The sequence below is a fragment of the Sesamum indicum genome, linkage group LG9 (genome assembly GCF_026168435.1).
Source record: "Sesamum indicum cultivar Baizhima isolate 11 linkage group LG9, ASM2616843v1, whole genome shotgun sequence".
In the NCBI taxonomy this organism is placed as follows: Eukaryota; Viridiplantae; Streptophyta; class Magnoliopsida; order Lamiales; family Pedaliaceae; genus Sesamum; species Sesamum indicum.
The window spans coordinates 18,899,951-18,925,035 of NC_142665.1; the positions used below are offsets into that span (position 1 = coordinate 18,899,951).

General features: G+C 33.3%; 2 protein-coding genes and 1 non-coding gene across 6 annotated transcripts; 2 read left to right on the forward strand and 1 right to left on the reverse strand.

Annotated features, from left to right (window-relative positions):
* The first annotated feature begins 1,835 nt into the window (after positions 1–1,835).
* LOC105178115 (uncharacterized) lies at positions 1,836–2,823 on the forward strand. Its single transcript, XM_011101482.3, has 3 exons — positions 1,836–2,081; positions 2,183–2,271; positions 2,594–2,823. Exons 1-3 carry the CDS (start codon positions 1,922–1,924, stop codon positions 2,723–2,725), a joined length of 381 nt encoding a protein of 126 aa, XP_011099784.1. The 5' UTR covers positions 1,836–1,921; the 3' UTR covers positions 2,726–2,823.
* A 3,364-nt stretch (positions 2,824–6,187) lies between these two features.
* On the reverse strand, positions 6,188–6,261 carry TRNAR-UCG (transfer RNA arginine (anticodon UCG)). Its single transcript has one exon. It is a non-coding gene; the product is annotated as a tRNA-Arg (tRNA).
* Positions 6,262–7,633: 1,372 nt separating this feature from the next.
* TSK (tetratricopeptide repeat (TPR)-containing protein) lies at positions 7,634–21,882 on the forward strand. 4 transcript variants are annotated; one of them, XR_016067405.1, is made up of 20 exons: positions 7,634–8,128; positions 8,675–9,472; positions 9,746–9,922; positions 10,160–10,251; positions 10,721–10,819; positions 11,014–11,498; positions 11,581–11,621; positions 11,699–11,959; positions 12,323–12,470; positions 13,235–13,354; positions 15,375–15,475; positions 15,588–15,711; positions 15,896–16,008; positions 18,937–19,048; positions 19,276–19,380; positions 19,474–19,540; positions 19,638–19,758; positions 20,150–20,323; positions 20,830–20,968; positions 21,050–21,188. XR_016067405.1 is itself a non-coding variant. In XM_088885098.1 (19 exons), exons 1-19 carry the CDS (start codon positions 7,841–7,843, stop codon positions 20,842–20,844), a joined length of 3,441 nt encoding a protein of 1,146 aa, XP_088741224.1. In that variant the 5' UTR covers positions 7,634–7,840; the 3' UTR covers positions 20,845–21,014. The 4 variants fall into 4 exon arrangements, 3 of the variants coding, with proteins under 3 accessions (XP_088741224.1, XP_011099783.1, XP_088741223.1); XM_088885098.1 differs by lacking the exon at positions 21,050–21,188 and having other exon boundaries at positions 20,830–21,014; XM_011101481.3 differs by lacking the exon at positions 20,830–20,968 and having other exon boundaries at positions 7,640–8,128; positions 21,050–21,882.
* The last annotated feature ends 3,203 nt before the right edge of the window (positions 21,883–25,085 follow it).

Here is a 25,085-nt window from a genome sequence, read left to right on the forward strand (position 1 = left end):
AGGGGAGCTCACAAGACTATTTTACCCTGCTCGATCTAAAGAACTAACATGGGTGCTCATAGCTATAGAAGGATTCCCTGCTCAGCAGTTACCTAAAAGTTTTGAGAAGTGACTCAACTTTCTAAATTCAAATATTTCTGCAGGCATCAACAGAATATGGACATGATACCAACAAGTACCGCCAACTAAGACAGGAGATAAAACGTTGATAGCTACCTTAAAGATTACATCGACAGAGACCGACGAAGCGAGCAAATAAAGGAGCGCTCCCACTGATGCAAAAGTGAGGAACGGGTGGCCAATCCCTCTAAAAGGGAGCACATAATGGATAAAGTTCCTGTTGAGTAGTCAATCCCAGAAAACACCCTTGCCAAATGAGTAATCTACATGATAGCAAGATGACCTACTCATTGGGACTCTGGATTAGAGGCATGGAAATTGACTGTAAAGAACCAACAAGGGTTCCTGCAATCCACTTTGGACCTGCTAATATACAAGGAATTTACTTACCCCATAAATGATACTCTTGTTATCTATGCTACTTCAGTTAATTACATTGTTCAATATATTTTCGTGGATTATGGTAGTTCTGTAAATATTTTATTCTACGAGGTTTATTGGCAGATAGAGCTTGATGATACCTCATTGGAATCGATGGACACATCTTTATACGATTTTGCAAGAGACGTAGTACAACCCCGAGGGCAGATCTTACTCACCCTAGCCTTAGGGGCAGAGCCCAATAGAAAAACTAAGATGACCCGCTTCCTCGTAATGGACATGCTTTCAGCTTACAATATCATCCTAGGACAAAGGTTATTGAGGGTCTTTCCAAGGTGTCTTGATTCATTGGGCCTCCTAAGTATCTTGTTGGGATAGTGTTTGGGCCTCAAATTAGATTGCTCATTTATGGTCATGTTATGCTTAATTTAGAATCTCATAATTCAATCTAAAAGAGAGTAAATTATAATGAGTTCTCATGAAATTTTACATAATTATAAATACCTATTATTGTTTGTAAAATTATCAATACTTTTGATTTTAACAGTAATCCAACAATTAACTTAATACGTTGATTTTCATTAGATTTTAATTAATCTATTATGGTGAATTGACAAAAATCTCCGTGTAAACCAAAATAAACAAAGTGGTCAAATTCTTTTTTTTTTAATTTTATTTTAAAAAGAAAAAATTACAATAAAGTTGACAATTGTAGGCGTCTATACAAAGATTATATGTTTTATCAAATATCAGAGAATATTACTAATTTTTCAAACAATAAAAATGATTCATAATTATGTAAAATCTAAGAAAAGTTCTATTAAACATTTAGAAAAGTTAATTTTAGGGATAACTATACTCCCCTCCCATGATGTGGTGTAATTATACGTAAAATCCCTGTGGTTTGAAGATTATATATAGTACATTGAGATTTGTTTTGTCTAACAAAAAAAATTTCATATGTTTGTAAAAATTCACTGAATCTGCTAATATTATAAAAAAAAAAGTTCATATTTATCCCGAAGGCCAAATAAATCTTTTTATAACTGAATTGCCCTTAATTCCGTACACGTGAATGCGCGTGATCACATATATTTTAAGTTATAAAAGTGATTTAGAAAAAAAAAAAAAAACTTATTTGGCATGCAAATAATTCAATATAGAATGAAATAAATTCATTAATTTTTTTTAATACCAACAAATTAAATTTTGATAAATAGTGTTATCTTTTTATTATAAGAAACAAACTTCATAAATACTAAATCTAATTTTCAAATTTAATAGGTATGATTACAACAAATCTGCTAGTGAAATTATCCCTTAAATTTAAGAGACTCAAAAGCAATTTGATTTGTGCTTATTGACATTACTAAATCAGGTGCACTTGAACAATAATTCTCTGTTTCCCAGACGAACATTGATGGCTCCGAGCAAGAAAACCAAATCGAAGGTGAATTCGGCTGATTCAAATCAGCCTCCGTCCAACTCCAAGTACCCCGCGTGCCTCCGCGCCGTCCCTCCTTCCTCCGTCGCCATCTCCATCCACGCAAAGCCCGGTTCCAAACTGGCCACCATCACCGGTGATCGTCCGTTTTTGTTCTTAATTTTGAAAAGAAATACTCTAACTGAAGCAATTAAACCATCTCTTAATCGATTGTACAATTTTTTATTAACTCTTCAGATATGAATGACGAGGCATTAGGAGTGCAGATTGACGCCCCTGCTAAAGACGGTGAAGCTAACGCCGCACTTCTTGATTACATTAGCTCGGTAATTATATTTTCCTGGTTGAGTTCGATGTATATGCGTTTACTATTGGATTTATTTTTTGAAGTAATGGGTTGTTTCTCTTTAGAAGTTTGTGGGGATTCCTGTTCTTCTTTTCTTTTTCTTTTTCATTTTAAGGTTTCCATTTTCAGTAAAGAGTTCCTTAGATGATATTGTCATATAAGTAGCAATTGTGACTAATTATTGCTGTTTAATTCTTCATTTTCAAAAAAATTCCATATTGCATTCTTCATTTTTGTTCTTAGGTGTGCGCTAAGCTATGATTAGTGGAATGTTTCCATAATTACATATTTCCTGTGAGCAGGTTATTGGGGTGAAGAAAAGGCAAGTTTCAATAGGTTCCGGCTCAAAGTCGAGGGACAAGGTTGTGATAGTAGAGGAGGTAACTTTACAAGGTGTATTTGATGCTCTAGATAAAGTCCTAAAGAACCAGTGAAAGGATATTTAGTAGCTGTGAGTTGTGTGTGACATAGTACAGTGATCCTTTGTGTTCCTTTTACTGAAGATCTTGAAGGTCTTTTCCTTTATTTCTCATCATGCTATTCTCAGCGACTGAGGAAGTCAACCTAGTAGATCAACGGACTACATATACCGCAAAACAAGTTATCCGGTCATACCCAGTTTCTTTATATCTACTCTTCCACATATGACATAGCAATCCAGCATGTGCATGAATGTGAATGTGTGTATGCACCTGTGCTTTTTGGTATGTCTCTAAGCTGATGGTAACAAAAAATTGCAAATAGATTAAGTTATAAAATCATTTCAAAGTTTGCCAAAACCTGGGAAAAGTATGCTATCAAATCTTGCTGGTTCAAAGCTGTGCAATGGAATAATTGTAGTTGTGGTGAATGAGCTTTACAAGGCTGTTTATTAGCGATAAAGCAGAGCAAAGCACATCCAAATGTGGCAGCAGAAGTCCTCAGGGATACAGAAACTAGCAAAGAGGAAGAAGAGAAGAGTGGAACAGACATACTCAGAGGTTTAACAAATACAAAATATGAAGCCAGGTTTTTGTTGTTATTACTCTCTTTGGATGAATGATACACTTGTTTGCTAGGCCTGAAGACGGCAATGCTGGAGCATAGAGCTAGTGCTCTTGAGTCAAAAACTTAAAAGGATTTAGAATCTTTAACCCCCCGTATAAATATACTACAAGGAATTCTTCCCAAACAGGTACCATATTATTTAGGCCTAATCAGACCATAGTTTATGGATACTGCACAGCCAGGAATTCTTTGAAGTGAATACATGATAAATCCATGGTTAAATACTATCAACAGCCAGCTTCCACGTTAAAACAGGCGAAGTGGCTCGGTTCCATTCATGTTCTGGATCCAATTAATTGTATCAAGTGGTGCATATTGATGAATGTTGTGGACCTGTCTTCAAGTGAAAGTTGTTGAAAGCTCATTTATCAGTCTTCAGATAAGAAAGTATTCCAACTGGCATCAATGAAAAAAGAGTAGCTGGTAACAGGAATGATGAAATATGAGTAGCTGGTAACTAACAGATGATATTTGGATATAAAGAAGGAGTGCAGAATTGGGAGTATTAGTCAATGAGCAGCAGTGGCTTGTGGACTAGATTACTTTGGCAGAAAAGCTCTCATGCATGTAGTAGAGGAGGATAGGGTGGGTTTGGTATTTTACTGCCTCTTTTTCTGGAAACTGTGGAAGATGAATGTGTTTCTTTCTCCTACTCCCATTCGACTTTTGCGAGCCTTTACCATTGTCATCAATGAAACGGCTAAGCAAGAAATGAGGATTTGATTATTTTTTATCTCTGTTATGTATATGCTATGCTCTCTCTGTCTCTGTCAAATCTCCCTGCTTTGTTTCTCATGATCAGAACTTTCCTATGTGAGTAAACCATCTCCATACTTTTCTTGGATGTTAAAGATTCTGGATTAAACATAAAATGTTGTCAAATGATTTATGAAAAAGCAGGTCCCTGATCATAGCAATTCTAGTCTTTCCTTCTCTCCTTGGACTTGCTGCATTCTTTTTCCTTTTGATGTAATACCTTACTCTTGATTTCATGAACAATATCCACACAAATTGGAAAATTCTGGAATTGCCTCTTCTGGATCGGTATGTTTATACCCTGGTTAGTTGGTTTCTGTGTTTCCAATTTATACTTTCCTTTCTCAGCAGAAGCAGATTCTCATTGGATAACATCAATCAATGTTTTAAAATAGGAAGGTTTTCAGTGTTCTTGAGAATGGATCAAAAAGTATATGAAGAAAGTGGAAGTTTAATTAAACGAAAATTGCAATCGCTTTGTATGAGATTTGACATAATTATAAATATTTACTCGTTTGAAAAATTACAAATATTTCTGGTTTTAATGACGGTAAAACAACGAGCTCATTTTGTTAGTTTTTATTTAATTTTTATGGTTAACTGCTTAAAATAATAATTTGGATTATAAATTATAATTTTATATATTTTTTATATTTTATAAAATATTTTTATGAACTGTTATTCTCAAATGATTATTTACTTTATGCATCCTCGGATTTTTTTTTATATTTTTGCAAATATTTTCTTTCTTACAAAAAAAAAAGAAGAATCAGTTAGGAGAAAGTAATAATTTGTACTTAACTGTCTAAGCATTATATAATTATTTTTATGTATATGGAATATTTATAATTTTTCAAACAATAATATATTATTCATAATTATGCCAAATTTCAGATAATATAATTCTAATTTACTCTTTATTTATATGATCATGACTAGTGAGCATTGTTATTTGGTTTTTGCCAAGTAACCCTAAGTTTACCGGAATTTCAGCTTCTACACAATTATATTTGGATGAAAGCATTTGAATTTAGCAAAAGTATTTGAAAATGTATTTTAAGTCATTTCTTATCAAAAGAAATTACAAATATACCACAAACTTTAGTTCAAATAATCAAATAAATTCAAATAATTTATTCCAAAATCCTTAAGGGTGTATTTGAATTGTTAGATTTAAGTATTGTGGATTTAAAATCCATGGTCAAATCAATCTAACTTGTTCAACTCGCAAAAAAAATAAGAATTTTAAATCCTTCACTGAATTCATTAGATTTTAAAAGTATTTATGATGGATGTGAGATTCCCCAGTAATTTAGTTGTTTTATCTTTTTTAATCCTCTACAATGTTAGGCAAATGAATTTGAAATTTAAATAAGATATTTCAAATAAAATGAATTCGAAATCCATCCATTTCAAATCTTAGCTTAATTCAAATATGACCTCACATCAAAATTCAACAGTTAAAACATGGAGTTTAAATGTATTTTCGTTTAGTACATTTGATGTTTTTCTCATTTAATTTTATAAGGTAGTAATTTGGTCATATATCTTTTTAATTTTTATGATTTCAATTCTTTTATCTGTTGAGTTCATATTTTTTGCTGCAAAAAGTATATATCTCTCACATAATATTTTAAATTTGGAACTTTTATTTCTATTAGTTCATTTCTGCCAGCATTTTTGTCCTTTAATATTTTAAGATAGCATTTTGGTCTAATATATCTTTTTAATTTTCACGATTTGTCATTTTTTCATCGGAGTTCACCTTCTAAATTTTCTTTAGAATTATATATAAATGTCGATTTTTGGGTAGATACTAATCTTTCCAATTATTTTAATGGCTCCCCAACAAAGTGGCGGTGTGAAACCAAAGTTTCTAACTTTAATATATGAATATAAATTTTTGTCCGACATTTTTAAACTTGCATTCATTGATTCGTCCCTAAAATTGTGTAATTGGATATAACCTTAAAGGGTGTTTTTATAATTTATCCTTTGCTAGTGAAGTCGCTAAACGAGACAATGGAGAAATATACTAACGTCGCAGCGTCAATAAAGAAAAGAAAGTGCTGAAGGAAAAAATTCAAGAGGATCGACCACAGTGGGAGTCGAACCCACGACCTTTTGATCCGAAGTCAAACGCGCTAATCCACTGCGCTATGCGGTCCCAGATGAGAAATTACTACATATCTATTTTAGTAAGGTTGCTGATGAATACACAATCGTCCTTCACTGACAAAGACAATGCCATTGGTTTAATATTTGAAAATTTTGATATATTATAATGTTTTTTTTATAGATACAAAATCATTAATAACGGGTAATTCAAAAATTACTCCTTATGTTTTGAAAATAAAAAAAAAACACAATTTATCGATCTTATGATTTGAGAATGAGCAAAATAATAATGTGAAATTAAAATAGCAGATTATCTCATGTGTTTTAAAAAATAAAACAAATTAGAGGTCAGTTGCGTTCAACCCTTTTGGAAAACAAAACAAATTATCTTCTATCTAAATCAGGGGATAATTTACTTTATTTTTTAAAAAATTATTTAAATAATGTAAGAAAAAAATTATAAAAAATAACATGCTTTTAAAAATAGGCAAAGCCGGTATTTGAGATACCAGCTTTTTTTGTCGGGGAACTTTCATAGTTCTCCAGATTGATGTGTTAAGCAGTTATTTGTTTTATTATATTTTTTTTTATTTTATAAGTTTTTTAATTAATGAAATAATTTTATAGTTAATAATAAAATTGATATTTTTGTTAATGGCGTTAACACAAAATTGATTATAATTATATTGTGTGATTTTACACAAAGTAATTATACCAACTAATTAATAAAAATAATATTGCATCTTTATCAACATCGTGTTCAAATTTTTGACAATAATCATATTACCTGATTTTATTTGAAGTACTAGGCCAAGCAATTTTTATTAAAAATAAAAATTATTAGAATGTATTTTTATAATTTTTTTAATTTAATATTTTTATTAATATTATGTACAAAAAATTAACAAAATATGTGTTTCTTAATATATTGTGTACAAAAAATGATAATAATTATATTGTGTGACTTTACTTGAAATAACCATATCAGCTAATATTTTGTACACAATATTAATAAAAATATTAAATTAAAATAATATAAATGTATCCGTATTTCCCATATGAAGACTCATCACTATTCGAAATTAATCTATAAAGGTGCCTAGACTGGTCGAGTATCCTATTATTAAGTGTACACCATTGGCCTGAACTCTACAGTCATTGGGACACATGGAATTGAGATAATAAATAACATAAAGGAATGACACGAGTGCAATAACAGTCTCGATTATTAACGATTAAAGTTCAAATAATTTTAAAACTTGATCTCATTATAATCAGCATACACAGAATCCAAATTAAATTATAAACAATCAACACGTCTGGACCCAAACAACATACGAAAAAGGGCCATCACAAAAAAGGCCCCTTTGTAACTGCTGTACGTACGAAACATGAGTCGCTTGGGATTGATCCACAAACCGCTACGTGTTCTAAAATTGGAGTTGGTCGGTATTTGATTTGCAACCCGAACCACAAGTTGGCGGGAACTTCATTTGCTCCCACCTTTTCTTTTCAACAAATTCAAAAACCCGCCACTTCAAAGAGAAATCCCCAAACCTAATCAGAGAATTCTGCAGACAGTCTGCAAAATTCATCGAAGACCTCCAATTGAATCCTAAGAGAGAGAAATGCCTCGGAAAGAGGAGGCTACCCAGCAGCAGCAGCTGAAGGCAGCGAAGAGGGCGTACGATGCCGCAGTGGACGAGGGGAACCGGCAGGAGGAGGCGCGTTGGGCGAACGTCATGGGTCACATACTTAAGAACCGCGGCGAGTACGTGGAGGCTCTCCGGTGGCTGCGCAAGGACTACGAGGTCTCCCTCAGGTACTTGCCGGACAAGCAGCTTCTGGCTACGTGTCAGTCCCTGGGCGAACTATACCTGCGCCTCCTTCAGTACAATGACGCCCTAATTTATCAGGTTAAAGAAGGATAATGGTGAATTTCGAATTATTCTCCTTGTTTGTGTTGTTGTTTGGACGCTCCTACTCTTTCTTTTTTGAAGTTTAAGTTGGTTCGAGATATAATTGATTTAATCATGCTTTATTATTTTGAGAACGTTGGGTGTCTGCTTGTTATTTCACTGTGTTGATTTTTGTTGTTCCACGAGAAGATAATTGAAAATCTCATCTCGATTAGGAGGTGTAAATATTCTTGAACAATAGGGTCCTCCACTTTAGCCATGTCTATATTCGTCTGGGGCTGTTCCTGCTGTGCTTGTTTTTATGGTGGTATCCGAAGTCAGACTTTGAGAGTTTACTCCCCTGAACATAATCTCTAGTTCTTATTTCTTTATTTAACAAAATAATAATCTCCCTCTGTAATCGTATTGCAAATACTTGTGCTCTTTCATCCTGTCTGTTCTTGGCAATCAAACTTGCTGATATATTCCATCTTTTCTTCATATTCTAAATCTCTCCTACTTGGGTCTGTTACCAACTAATTTCCATGTGTTTATATCTGGCAGAAAAAACATTTAGAGCTCGCAAAGGATCAAAATGACCTCATTGAGCAACAAAGAGCCAGCACTCAGCTTGGGCGAACTTACCATGAAATGTTTTTGAAGTCTGATGATGACCATTGCTCAGTTCGGAACGCCAAGAAATATTTCAAATTTGCCATGAAACTTGCACAAATTATCAAGGAGAATCCACCTACTGAGATAGTTTCCTTTATAAAGGAGTACATTGATGCCCATAATAACCTTGGGATGCTTGAAATAGATCTTGATAACTTGGATGAAGCAGAGAAGATTCTCAGTAAAGGATTGGAGATATGTGATGAAGAAGAGATGGTTGCAGATGATGATGCGCGTAGTAGGCTCCATCATAACCTTGGAAATGTTTACTTGGAGCTCAGGCAATGGAAAAATGCCTATGAGCACATAAAAAAGGATATTGTTATTTGTAATAATATTGGGCATTGTCAAGGGGAGGCAAAAGGTTATATTAATCTTGGTGAGCTGCTCTACAGAACTCAAAGATACGCTGAGGCCATTGCATCTTATCAAAAGGCACTTGATCTGGCAAAATCATTGGAAGATGAGCATGCATTGGCAGATCAAATTGGTAAAAACATTGAAACTGTAAGAGAAGCAATGAAAGTGATGGATGAACTAAAAAAAGAAGAGCAGAACCTTAAGAAGCTTGAAAGGAACACAGAAATGGCTAGAGGCACAGAGAATGAAAGGAAATGTCTGGTGAAACAGAATGCTTCTCTTGATTGCCTTGTTGAGAAATCAAGGATGATTTTTGCATGGTTGAAAGTATGTTACCCACTATGGTCTTATAATTTGTTCTTCGATAGAAAAAGTGTGATCACCTTATCATATACTTGAAGCATAAGCTTTTTGATTTCACATATAACCCTTGTTTATGGTCTGAGAAAAATTACTGAAGATTGAAGCAAATATACATGAATTCCTAAGAAGGATACTGGCATTGATATTCGGATTCTCATCTCAGGAATAATTCCCTTACATACTTTTCTCTCTTTGTTGAGATATTGACATATTTTTTCATGTTTGCATTGTGCTTAGCTTCGTGAATACGGGAAAAAGAAGAAGAGGGTAGCAAGTGAACTTTGCGACAAAGAGAAGCTGAGTGACTCCTTTTTAGTCATTGGAGAGTCATACCAGAAGCTCCGAAAGTTCAGCAAAGCCCTTAAATGGTATCGAAAGGGCTGGGAAACCTATAGGTTGATTGGAAACTTGGAGGTGATGAATCTTATTGTGGATCCTGAATTGTATCTCCATTTTCAGTAGGAAGAGCCCATAATTCGAGTTGCAGGTTGTCAATATTGTTCATATTTGTATACTGATAGTCTGTAGATGTAGTTTCATGATTATAGTAGTAGTTTGGTCCTGACATAGAATATTGTGGCACCTATTTTATCTGGATATCCTAGCTGCAAGGTTTACTGGAAACAGTTCTCTAAAAGATGGTGATTTCAGGGGCAAGCATTGGCAAAGATTAACATTGGAGATGTTTTGGACTCCAGTGGTGATTGGGAAGGTGCCTTAGGTGCTTTTAAAGAGGGGTACAGGCAAGTACCTTTACTATAGATATTCAGTTACTTGTTCAAAATTAAGTATCCTGCAAATTAATTGTTGACCCAACTTCCTCTTGATTCAATAGATTTATGCTTTTCTTGTGGCAATTCTAGTTATGGTTTGTTTTCACATTTTTATTTTTGTGTAAGTTTAAATTCTTCTCTCATGTTCTCTCTCTATCCACTTCCCTCCATCCCTTCTTACTTCCATTGCCACTTTCTTCACACTTTCCACATCCCCATACTCTTTGTTATTTTTTAACTGCTTTCCTGCATTTGGTAGATTGCATATCTTCTGCATATTTGGTGTGATATTGCAGATCAGACTTCATACATTTTGCAACTTTTCTTGTTGATATCTTTTATCATGCTTTTCTGGTTGCATTCCATCCCATATCTATGAATAAAGATTGTGTCCAAGGATATATTTGTTCTTTCCTGAGGATCTTATTCTTTGTTACAGGATGGCTGTTAAAGGAAAACTGCCTTCCTTGCAGCTGTCTGCTCTAGAAAATATCCATTACAGCTACATGATTCGCTTTGATGATGCTGAAGAGGCCAGGTAAATTGCATCCATCAGTTTTGACACCTTTGGTCATTAGTCTTAAAGAAAAGTCTTTCTGGAAGTGGAAGAGAAATGAGGTGAAATTTATGGGTCACATTTTTGTATATGTCTTGTGAGATTGACCAGCGCAAAAGGCTCTCTCTTTTGTGTCAATAGTTTGTGCATTCAATAATATCTGGCAATATTTCCAGGGGGGCAAAGTTATTAATTGACAAATTAAAGCAATCCAAAAATTGGGAGCTCGAGCCTGAAGGTATTTTAGGGGAGTGCTGTTCTGAGACCAAAACAGACTTGGACAACCTATCAACAGATGATAGGTCTGATGGTAGCTTTTCACCAAAGAAATATAAACCGAATCTCTCTAGAGTAAAATCTGATGATATTGATGATGATTTGGATGAAAACATGCCTTTGGTATCCCTACTTCAATCCGTTAAAAGTATCGGAAAACAGAGAACTAAGCAGAGAACTGCGTGTGGAAGTGCACCCAATGCCTCTTCCAGACCATGTGGATCCCCTACACAGAGCATATCCAGATCCACTGGTAGTTTTACAGTTAATCGTAAGCGTGTACGGGTTATCCTTTCTGATGATGAAGGTGAAAATGAGGAGGATTCTTGCTCCAGAAGAAGGGTTCGCAAGTATGCAGAGGAAGGCATTGCAACTTCTGGTGAATGTAAGCTGCAGATCGTGTTTATTACTTTCTCCACACTTATTTATTGAAGTTAGAATTTTGAATCTAATCTCTTATGTTGCAGTAACCAGAAAGTATCCCAACAGTCCAGTTCATGACGTCCAGGTGATTGAATCTTACAATTGATTCAATGTGATTTTTCTTGTCAATCAAAGTTTTAATTAAGTTTTTATGTTCTATAGGATGTTTCACCTGTCGCCTCAAAATGTACATCTGATGCTTGTACTTGTCCCAATCTCGAGAGCAGCACCTGTTCTTACAAATCCGGGACTCCTAAATTAGGCTTACAGGATAGCAAAGATTTTAGACTTACAGGAACAACGGAAGCTGTGGGTAATTCCAATGCTAATGAAAATGGCAACAGCATTTATTTCGGCTCCGGCAACCTATTTCAGAATGAAATTTCCACTGCAGATGTACATGCTTGTTTTGATGAACGTTGTGTGAGTATTTAGAGAAAAACCAAAATTTATGCTTATTATCTTAATTTTGTTCTTTCTACCGTAATCTGTAAAATTGCTTCTTGATAAGGAAGCTTGGTGGGTTCATTTTCATTCTTTCTCGTGCTTCTTAAAGGATTTAAATCCATAGATCTAGAGTGAATCCCAAAGATCCAGATAGTCAAATAACCAAATAATGATCATGTCTTATGTAGTACACTACTTTCGAAAATATTTGTTCAAAGCATGATTAATTGTTTATTACTCATAGATGGTTAGTCGTGATTATTTAATGAGGAGGTTAGTATTTAATTTTTTCGTAAGACATGTTCCTTCTTACTGGACTTTCCTTGATGTGTGTTGCAGCAACATCTCATTTTCAAAATTGATCAAGAATTGGTACATGTGGACCCAGATATGTGCAGTGTTGGTGCTAAACTCGACATAGAACGGATAAAGGTTGAATTGGCATGCTTGTACTATTTACAACTTTCCAGAGAAAAGAGATCAAGAGGTAGGAAGCAACTCTTGTTTCTTGAATTTGGTTTTGCATATTTGTTATTCATTTTTGGGCGACTTAATTAGTGAATGCTTTTTGGACAAGCTGATAATAACTTGTGCACGTGGTCTAGGGTAAGGTGAAGTTGTGCATCCTTTGGCATTTTTAAGCGGAAAGTTTCAGAAACATATCTGCTTCTGGAGCTTTGCTTTAAATTTTATTGTGCATTAATCATGATATCCATGGGGTCTCTAAACATGAAGAGAAGCATTCCAGCTTTAAATTATCAATCTTTTTGTTATTGTAGAATCTGAAGTTATTTTGTACTAATAGACGTGGAAGGAATCAGATACTTGAATTGAGAACTCTGTATTGAGTTGTTAGCTCTAGACTTGGCATTTCCAATCTTTTTTTGTCAATTGGTTGTTATAGATGGTTGTTGTCATTATGTTGCCAATTGTCCAGTGATTGTTCTTATTCAGGCCTGCTTAATGTCACTAAATATTTTAGACGTACACCGTATAGCTTGCAGGACAAGATTGCTCTTTTCAAAGAAATATTCATGGTTTAGTAACCTTAGAAATTGAAGGGTCTGCATAAATTCACAGAAAGAAGGAGAATATGCTAATCCTTTGCTGAAAACCATTTCTTCCAGTCATTCTACTGACCTTTTCCAAGAACAAAAGCAGAAGCACGAACATGCTACTTACAGACTTTAATTTTTTGGGCTGAAGATATGCATCATTAGCTGCTAATATCCAGAATTTCCATGCAAGCAGGATTGGTGCCAGTCATTACACATATGAAGTATGGAGGGAGAACACTTGAATCTGTGGAAACGCTTTACACTCTAAGAGATCATGCACCAGGAAAGGGCTTGATTGAGGTTTCTGTTGGTGGTATATTTTCAAGCTCAAATTACCTTATAAATAGCTCTGTGTTTTATTCTTCTTAGTCAGTACTCTATTATGTAGACCTAACTTACTATTCTAAATTGAGTGTTTCTGTCTAATGCAACTGAATTGAAGAATTGTAACTTTGTTTTCCGAAATTCAGTGTTGGGTATGAGCTAAGTCATATGGGACAGAGTGCAAAGAAATTATGTCAAATTAGAGCATAATTGTGTTCTTACCACTGATATGTGCTTGCGCCTTGGATAAAGCATTCAGAAGATATTTTTGTCTTAACACTGCACCCTTATCATTATAAGAGGTTTCATTATCAGTGTTACAATAACCCATAACATTTAGTTTTGTAAGATAAATTTAGGATCCATGCTAACCACAATAAGAACTTGCTCTTGTGGATATCGAAGAACTGGAACTCATTACTTTATCATTTTATTTATCTTGTAATACGACGTCCTCTACAGACCCCTTCATTAATTGTGAATTCAATAGTGCATTCCAAACAATAACAGCGACTGTCTCTTGCTGGTATCTTTTGCTACCTCTCATTAGTCTTGGGAAACTCCAAGTACCAAAGTATGATCTCGTCTAAAATCAACAAGGAACAATATGCCAAAAGATGTGCTTCTTATGGCATGCCACCTATTAAGCTCCTGGACATAAGATTGTTTTGTCTCTTTTTGATGTCTTCACATTTCTGCAGCTTCAGTTAAATGCTTGTCTTTTATAAAGAGTAAAACTTTCAGTTGAAAAATGACAGAAGGTCTTGATTCAACTTAAAATTGCTGCCAATATTTTATTAAATCATTTGGACGTATTCAGCATGCTTTAGAAATTTGAAAAATGCATGAATTCGGTTTTAGGCACCTTAATTAGATGGTCTTTTCCTTTTGACAGTGTACTGTACTACGAATAAGTTCAGTATCTCCGTTTTTTGCCTCTTGCTTGAAAGTGATGTTTTATATTCCCTTCACAGGTCTCACAGATGAAGACAAGGATTTAATGTTGTTAAATAACCACCTCATCTAAAAACCTTAATCTAAAAGGTTAAGCTATTTAGTGGGGAGAATCATTTAATATTTGATATCTTAACATGCCTCCTCATGTGCACAACCCTTCACGTGAAACATTTCTATTATAAATAGGTGGTAATAAGATGGGAACCCATGACCCTTGTTTGGTATGGTACGACTACCTCCTCAAGTTTAAGTTGTTAGAGATGAGAATCATTTAATGTTTAATATCTTCACACATTTTAACAAGTTATGTTAATGAGATAGGCTGAAAATTTTCTATTCTAGTGTTGCTTCAATGCAGATATTTGAAATAGATCCATCGGAGCTTTCACTCCAAGCATCATTTCAGTTTAACAAAGAAGTATGTTACAACATGCTTGCTAATTGTGGCCAATTCTTGATCACATGATTCTACAAAAATACCTGTTTATTTGAGTCATCTTTTATTGCTTCAGCCTGAAATATAGATTATTCAACACCAGACACCAGGATTACACAGATAGGGATTTTCTTTCCACAAGGGTACTTGTGTACCATTTTTAGCTCTAGACCTTCAATCCTTAGGTATCGTAAAGCTTAGTTTCTATTTCTGCCTATAACATATGGTGAAACTAATTTGATAGTTGGAATTTAAGCATGTAAATATGCATCCAGAAGAGTGATGTAACTCGTGATGGTTTGGTAGACTGTGAGAGCTCTCTTCTACAATTTTGCTGTACAACTTATTCATACAGAGGAAACAGTTTAATGATAAAGCCAATGGTGCTTCGCTAGAAATCATGTTTTGACTTTTGAATATGTACTATTCAACTCACCTAACCATTATTGGTATGTTCATCCACAATAATTGCTTACTTGTGAAGATAAATTTTGCATCAGCAGAAGTTTGTGATATAGTGGTGGCTTTTTGAATATTATTGAAGATAAGAGCAATTATAAATTTTATAGGATAATATTGTGATATGCAACTCACAGATAGTTTTATTTCTGAGCAGTTATGGTGCCGAAAAATGTAATGAAACTGTACATTGACTGCTGTGAGGAACTGTCAGAACCGCCAGTTTTGGAAGTGGTCAGGAAATTGTATAACTTAGAGGTAAGCTTTGTGGCTTCTTACCACTAGATGAAATGACACCCAGTTTTAGTGATGTAAACAAAACTAAAGAATCAAGTTATCGTTGTCATTTTCTTGATGAAATCTTTAACAGGTGTCGGAGGATGAAATTGTAGTGTCTGATTGTCAACTTCGAGATGTATCAGTAGTTCCACTATTAAATGCTCTGCAGCTGCACAAAACACTTGCGGTGTTGGACCTTTCTCATAATCTTTTAGGTAAAGAAGATCAGTTCTTAGTCTTGACTCCATTATTTTTGCACACAGATGTTTGTGTTTGCATATTCTCAAGTTGAGCCATCTTTGTTCTTTTCCATTTCTTGAGATTCGTTTAACAGCAGCAATCATCACACTCAAATAAAACTTGTTCTCTTTTATTTAATTTCAAGTTTTAATTTTGCAGGAAATGGAACCATGGAGAAAATTAAACAAGTATTCATATCATCAGGACAAAATTATGGGGGTCTGGTTCTAAATTTGCACAATAATCAACTCGGTCCAGCTGCTTTATTTCAGGTTGTGAATTTCTTGCCATCCAATGAGTCTGTTTACTAACTTTAAAATGCTTCTAACCCCAAAGACTAAAGTTATTTTCTCCATATGAAGAGGAAATGATGCCAAAACAGTAAGTCTTTTACTATTAAACAATTGAAGTCTTAAAAATGTCATTTTACACAGTTTATTTCTTAACAAGGAATGAAGTGCCGAATTCAGGGAGATGGTTTTGCCATGCTTTTGGGCATATTGTGCTACTTAGACAAAAATGTTGTTTCATTATTATCAACATCATTGTCACAATGTTATGTTAATCTTCCATATTATTAGAAGAGAAATTTACACTCCTCCCCCCCCCCCCCCCAAATCTAATTATAGACAATTGTCATCTGATTTGGGAAATAATATTTAGTACCCCTGGCGTTTTTGTTGCCTAACAAAGAGACCCTACTATCAGTCTTATTGGCAGAGCTTGCTGACACCAACATAAATATAAATGAATTTGTAGTTTTACCCTTTAGTTGATTACTTCTAAGTTTTAGGTTTTGGCAATTAACTAAACCTCCAATGATGCTTGCTTCAACTACATGCCCACTAAAATTCTAAGGTTACACGTATAATTTATTTTCCTAACATTTGTTATCATTTTACATATAACTCCAACCATTTTGTTATGTAATAGGCTCTAGATCCCTGGGTTAGTTCAGTGTTATATAAATACCTCTAACTTTGATAATATTTACACAACCACTCTAATACTTATCCGATTTATATTGTGTTCCCTTAAAATTTACTATTTCTAACTTGTGATACACTTTTAGCACTACAGTTTATAATATTAAAAGTGCATACTAAACTGCTTAAATTAAAATTATTAGTATTTAGAAAAATTATTTACATATATATCTTACATTTTATTTTTTATATTAGTTTTATTTCCTTTTTACTTCTAAAAAATAATGAGCATGTGTTCTTGCCATAGTAACATTAATTCACTACTTAAGTCTAGAAAACCATTTTTACAAGTTGACTAAAGTTTTTTTTAGATTTGGTAGCAAGCATGATAGTTGCAAGTGAGAATCGAGAAAGGAGAAAGATAATAATACAAATTTATATTTACATATAAGCATATTATTACCTTGAACTTGGATTTTGGCTATTTAGTTTAATTTACAGTTACCTTAAATGTTTGAGGTATATTAATATTATTTAATGATAAACATTAAAATTTAAACCATAAGGTCCTAATTTTGAAATGATTTTTTTTTTCAAGGATTATAATTCTCATGAAACAAACTGTAGGGAGGTTCTTGTAGTTTAGACTAAGTGTAACTTTAATTAAAAAGCAGAAGAGTTATATATTCATTGACAAATTTAGGGCTTTGCTAATGGCTGTTAGTGGATGTAGTTTCCAAATCTCAAGGAGTTTATATGTAATTAGATTGGATCTCAGTGGAGGTTGATGTAATTACCTTATGTTACGATGCTAGCGATAATTAATAGAAATAGTATTACTCATTGTAACAATACTCGAGTCTGAAGTATTCATTTTTATATGCCAGATCATGAACTAGTAATCATGTCTAGTCCCAGAAACATCCCAATTGTTTTGTTATATGATTATTATTATTATTTTGAATTTCTTCAGAGGAGAGAGAAGAAGATAAGAAACAAGATCGATGAATAACTCAGCATAATGTCTGATTTTTTTATTTATTAACAAAATAGTCTCTGTTTCCTAATTTTGAAATGTCATTCTAACCATTAGAAATACCATTTGGGGAGTGGATGGACTGTGAGAGTTTGATAATCGAAAACCTAAAGTATTTAGAACATACCATTATCTCTTTGCAGAGAATGAATTGTAGTGCCATCTAATGAACCTTATTTTGTGTGCTTTTGTCAAGGATGGTATTAGACATGTAGTTTAAACATTTGATGAATTTATGATAGAAGCAAGTGAAAAATAGAAAGTCTGAATACATAAAGTTATGTATTTCACTGAGTACATGAGATACTTCTTTTAAATATGGTATTGGCTATTAGTTAAAGGAAATATTAATGGTTGGTGTGAAATGACATTAGATTGTGGTAATTTTATTCTTGATAATTAATGGTTAATCAATTTACAGTAGGGAAAATAGCATAGGCACGGTTGGCGTTTGGTCACTGGTACATGTTTAGAGAGACAAGAGAATGTGTGTGTGGGGTATTTATATGCATATAAAGCGATCTGGGAGAAAAAAAATGAGAGAGGAGAGGGGAAGTTAATTGTTTAAATCTCCAATTGAAGGGTGTTTTTGTCCATACTATGTTTTATCTTTTTGGTTTTTTTCCATGCCTTTTCCTAACAGGTTAAATGGACATTTGCAAAATTTAGCTACTTTTTTGGCCAACAGAGGTCTATAGGGGATTCTACGTGTAATTTCCACAAAATTGTGGGACTACATTGCAATATGATGAAAATTCAAGGAGTCTGTATTAATTATCCCCTTATAAAATGCAAAAAAAGATTGTAATAGGGTTGAGAGTAAGTGATATGCCCTTTAGTTATGCCAAAGGCCTAGCTGATCCTGATTGGATAATAGAACTATATTTTACTTTTCCAGTTTGACTAAAAGCACCTGAAGCCATAGATGTTTAGAAGTTTATCTTTTACTCCAAAAAGGAGGGGAAAAAAGCTCTACAGAATGTTTGCTTGCATCTTTGTCTAAATGCCTCAAAGTTGAAATATTTATGAGGTCCTGCCAGAAGCACTTAGATGGATGTAATTGTCTCCGAGAGTTTCAACCACAGAAATATAAACTAAGATAATGTCATGGATTCATTTCCTTGAGCTCTAATTTTCATGATTTTTTTGGCGAAGCTATAACTTTTCAACAAGGGGCAGAATGACTTAACATATCTGAATTCTCACCTTAAATATTTTGCTCTTTCTTTTCTTGATAGATTTGTGAATGCCCAGTTCTTTATGCTCGATTGGAAGTTCTCAACATCTCTGGGAACTGTTTGACTGATGCTTGTGCATCTTACCTGTCAACTATTCTTCGAACATGCAAAGGTGAAACATTTTAGCTTATTGCTGAATTTGATTTTCTCTATTTCAAGATCATGGCATAAGCTGTTGCTTATTCAATTTTTCTTTTAAGAAGAAAGACCAATGAAGTGTGGATGTCCCTGATTAAGTGGTGTTGAACTAGATCTAAAATACAAGAAGATTCATAGACTGTGTGCTGAACACTTTGACAGACCCTCTGTTTCTTCATAGAGAACTTCTCTGTTCTGCAGCTCTTTATAGTTTGGACATAACGAAATGTTCAATCACATCAAGAACAATCCAGAAGGTTGCTGATTCACTGGATTCCGAGTCTGTACTTACGCATCTTTGCATAGGTAGCTTTTACTGTAAAAGATGACTTAACTGCAACTTACATTCTTTCCATTCTATAGAATGGTGATGCTTAAGCTGTCTTTTTTGATGAACAGGACGCAATCACCCTGTATCTGGAAATGCCATAATTAGTCTTTTGCTCAAGCTGGCCACTTTAAACCGGTCTAGATTTTTATATTCCTACTTTTGTGTCACATTACCATGGGTTGCAATGAAATGTATGATGTGGATGTCAAACTGGTTATATTGCTTCTTATAGGTTTCAAGAGCTCAATCTACATGGGATAAAGCTAAGCAAGCCTGTGGTTGATAGCCTTTGCCAACTTGCCAAGGACTGTTGCTTATCTGGGTTGCTGCTGGGAAATACTAATATTGGAACTGTGAGTAATTCATCTATGTTATATAGCAGGTGGTAGCCACTGTAGTCGCACCTCAGATATTAGTAGCCATTCCATTGAACTTCTTGCTTTATGATTTCTATATACCTTGAATTTTGTTTGTTCAGTTGAAATTTGCTCGTTTATTCTGATTTAGATGATGAGAGATAAATAATAAATGTACCTGGTAGCTCTGAGCAGCCAAACCATGTACCTTTGACTAGTCCATTTCTTTTAATATGTCTTTCATCAATTGTGGTTAGTTCAACTCTAACATGATATAGTAGAATATTTTCTGGCCGTCAAACCTATGGTCAACCTTCCAGCAAATATGGAACTTGATCTGTATTGATAACCTTTGTGCTTAATCTAATCATGTGACGATGTGTTTCAGGATTGTGCCATAAAATTGATTAAGCCACTATCCAAGGATACTCAGGAACTGGTTAGGCTTGATCTATCATTCTGTGGACTTACTTCTGATTACATTGTTGGGCTCAGAGATGAAGCATCGTTGATCAGTGGCATTCTTGAGTTGAATCTTGGTGGAAATCCAATCATGAAAGAGGTTTGTTCCTTTTATTGGTGAACCAGACCTTAAACTTTACTAAGCCTGAAATAGTTCATTGCTGATTTGGCCACCTTTTAAAAATAAGCATAAAAAGAGATCTGGTATGATGCATTTCCTTCAACTGCGGTGTATTTCACAATTCAAATTGCCTTTTGAATTTTGCTGAGATTTCAGCAAAATTTCATGATATATGGCAACTAGCATTCTGGTATTAACTTTTGGTGTTTTTTGGTTGCTTTCTGACCTTCGTCATCTGCATACCTTTAAAGACCTTGATGTTCACAGTTTATATACTAAGACCTTACCCTATGTTGAAGTACTATCAAACTTGTACGTGATGTACTAGCATCATTCTAATCACACAAGATGAAAGAGAAGTTCTCTCATGCGCCAGATGCCACATAGTTCTTTACTCGTGTTTTTTCGGTTTAAGTTTTTGATGGTTGCTTTTGTATATCTCTGAGCTTAAGTGCATTTACCATTGCTAAATGTAAATAAAACAGAGCCAAATCTCCTGAGATGTTTTCTGATGAATTGTTCCTAAAGCTATCAATTCTTGTATTCATTTGAGCACATCTAAGACGATCCCACAGATTAGGTTTGAACTGTTCTTGGATTAGCATGCAAGTGTGCTGATGAAAGGTAAAGTGTTTCAATTAGGATATTCTTTGAGTTGCATTGCGATTTATGGTTGTTTTTAACCTAACTGAAGGCCACATACAGGGTTGCAGTGAATTGGCATCTTTACTCCGCAATCCCCAGTATTGTTTGAGAGTTCTGGTAGTCAGCAAATGTGAACTTGGTCTTGCTGGTCTCATTTGCATGCTTCAAGCACTATCACAGAATTGCTCTCTTGAAGAACTCAACTTGGCAGACAATATTAGTCCAAATGAAATTCAAGCTCTGACCAACTCTGGAGTGGTGGAACAAAACTCAAACACCATGCAGGGTGACATTAACCAGCCCAAGTCTTCGTTATATACGCTTGCACCTGATGAGGTTGAGACCTTACCACACGAGATGTGTGGCCTAAACACAAACGAAAATCAGCTTGAAGTTGCTGATAGCGATGATGATGATCAAGTTGGAGTAGAAGTCACATTATCTGCTACTGTAGGTAGTCAGATACGCACACCCCAGAGCAGAATTTGTCTTTCAGAATGCCAGTCCATGCAGGAACTTATTGCTTCCATTAAGAGGGCAGGGAACTTAAAAATGTTAGATCTTAGTCAAAATGGGTTCCCCCGGGAAGTCACAGAATTGTTGTTTTCAGCATGGTCCTCAGGTATTCGAGCAAGTGTAGCTGACAGTCACGTCGATGAAAACATTGTCCATTTCTCGGTGCAGGGAAACAAGTGCTGTAGCGTAAAGTCCTGCTGCAGAAAGATTTGAGTCCCTCACTTCTGCTTCTCTACAATATTTTGCTTATTAGATTTAGGAACATCAAAGCATAAATTAAGGTTATGAAACAGTGAATTCAAATGATTGCATCAGTATTAAGGGATAATAATTATATACACCTCTTGATTTATGTTTTATTTACACACATCATTCAATTTTTTTTTTTTTAATTTTTGATTGAAAAAGCAGGAATAATTTATGTAAATGATGCTGATACTTTTGATGGGTGCATATGTAATCTTTTCCAAAAGATTGAAATGTTTTGTGTAAATAGACCATAAGTTAGGATGTTAATATAATTGTCCTTAGTATTAAATTTGATGTAATAAACATAATATCACCTCTATTTAAAAAAATGTAAATATTTAAATTTCAATAAATTGCTAATTAGTCATTGTGGTTTGTTGTCCTTACGTGTATATAATAAATAACTTTTCACATTTAAAAATATATTATAAATAAGAGAAAATTATATAAATCATTGCATTATATTTATAAAAGAAAGAAAAATAATAATATATCAATTAATGTAAATTTTAAAATTTTGAATAAATTAATTATTTTATCATAAAAGATATTTTTTATTTTACAAAAAAATGGTAAGGTGGTGTTATTTATCGCTATTTGTGAGTGTGAAGAGGTTTTTCTTTTGAGAGTAAATTTTAATTTGTCATCCGAATTATGTCCGTTTTTACACTTTGGCATCTAATTTTTTTTTTTTTGTATCAGCTTGCCATTGCAACTTTGCCAAATTTGCACTTTATCATATATGATTATTTTTTTGCTAATCTTTTTGATTAAGAACATCACATTCTATGCATATGTGAAAAATATCACATCATATAACCCTCAAGTATTACATGTATACTACATATGATGTTTTTTAGACAAAAAAATTGATAAAAAAAATAGTTATAAATGGTAAAATGCAAAATTTTATAAAGTTGAGATGATAAGTTGACAAAAGAAAAAAAATAGATGTCAAAATATAAAAACGATATAATTTACCCTTTTTTTATATTAGTAAAGATTAAGGGGGAATTATAGCATAAAACTTTGAATATCACCGTTCAATCAGTACTGCTTTTACCATGATTGCCACTTATGCGCTGCAAATAATTTAATTGCTGCACATAATAGAAACCCAAAGAATCGGTGGAGGTAATGGTGAAATCAATAGCTATTTATAATAATTACAAATAGTTAGTAAAAAAACAAATAAATAAAGAGAAAAAAAATGTATATATCTATATATATATAAAGTGGTTACAAAAATTAAAAAGTAAAGATGACACCCATAAATTTGTTGGGAAGGATTGTGTGTATGTTATATATGTCGGTCAAGATCCTTATAGTTGAATTGCTATCACGAAGAATCAAAATTTAATATTCAAAGAAAATTTATTATTGGTTATGGATTAAACCTGTGGCTAAAATTATTATTAATCATAATTAAATAAAAATTTATGAAAAAATTTAGTTTATTCACCATAGAAACTATTTTGGCCAGGATTATGAGGCATACCAAATATTTTTGTCATGTTTCTTAGCCATGACAAATATTTTAAACACACTCGCAAAAATTATGATTAACAACTATTGTGTAGCTCTGATTAACGACGATTTACTATGTATATTTATTTTTAACCATGATTAAATAATTTTTTTAGTATAATTATATGCTTGACACATATGTTAATATAGTTTATATATATTTAGTACCACCAAATATCTTAATAAATATTTAAATTCATATTACGAGTGTGACAATATTCGATTTTAACTGTTAGAGCACGGAGGGATTGACACTGCACAAAACTATATATACCTTAAAATATGATGAGAGTAGTCTTGTCTCCTTTTGGTACACAATAATTAAGCAAGAAAAGCAGAAGGACATCATCATCACGCATGTTTTAGGCTGCAGTTTGGGCTCAAAGAACTCACAAATTGGCCCATAGAAGCTCTATGGGCTCCATCTATCATCATAATTAATTCCTTTTCATTTATTTTAAATAAATAATTAAAAGTATACGAAAATAAATACCCTTACTATTTATATAAATATAAGCAGAGTATATATTATTTGTAGGTCAAAGTCAAGAATACAACAAAATGAGAAGGTTCAAGTCTATAATTACAACTCCAAACATTCCCTTCATTCGAATTTCAATATATTTTAATTTCCTTTGTTCATAGAGTATTTTATTTTTTAAAATATAGATATGGGTTGCGACTAAATTGATGTCGTATTACATTAAATATTGTCTGTTTTAATTTTATACGAATCTAACAGTTTTATCTTTAAAAAATGTTTTATTACAAAATAGAGGTTTTGCGATTTATAAACTGTTCAAACTCCTCTTTTGCTCTTGTCTACATCATCAATCTCTTAAATGAGGGGTTTGGGATGAGTACATGGGCTCGTTCCCATAAAAGGTGCTAAATGATGAGGTTTGCGACAGAATCGGTGTTCTTGTTGTGCGAGATATTGTCCGTTCTGATTTTGTAATGAGTATCAAGGTTTTTGTTATGAGAAAACGCTTCGCTAGAGAGAGCAGGTTTAAGAAGTTATAAGTCGCTCAAGCTATTTGTTTACAATCAATGTGTCCCGCTTGCCTGCATCAATATCTACTCACTCAAAGGTAATAACATGACATCACAAGTTTATGCAAAGATATTAAATATTAAATGATTCTTCAATGTAATACAACTTAAATTTTTGACCTAAAATGAAAATTTTGTTCCGCATTAAATCCAATAAACCTTGGACCAATTTATCGAATGTACGTTTATAACGCGATAGAGAAATCACATAATAGTTCAATAATTTATTTATTTTTAAATGAAATACTATTTGTTACACCATCAATTATAATCAAATATAAAAAAACTAATTAAATACACTATAACGCTAAATCAAACACCAACTCAAACAAAATAAAAGAACAACAAATTACTATAAAAATAAATAAATATTTACATTCATAAAATTCAAAATAATAACTTGTTAATTAAAATCTCAATCTTATCATTGGAACAAAACAACGTGGACCATTTAATCGAATAATGAAGACTTAATGAAATAGGGCGGTGTGGGCAATTTTGTCATCAATCCCACTCTCACTAACAAGGAATCGAGTGTTTTATATTAATTATACCTAATTCATCAACCAATTGTTTTGTTTTTTAAAAACATTGATTTGTGACACGTTTGGTCCAAATATCTGCAGGTTTTATTTTCTTCCCAAGGAAAGTGGTGTTTGATAATTATTATATAAATAGAGAGAGAGAGAGAGAGAGAGAGAGAGAGAGAGAGAGAGAGAGATGATTGGTGTTCGTGCTGTAAATATTAATA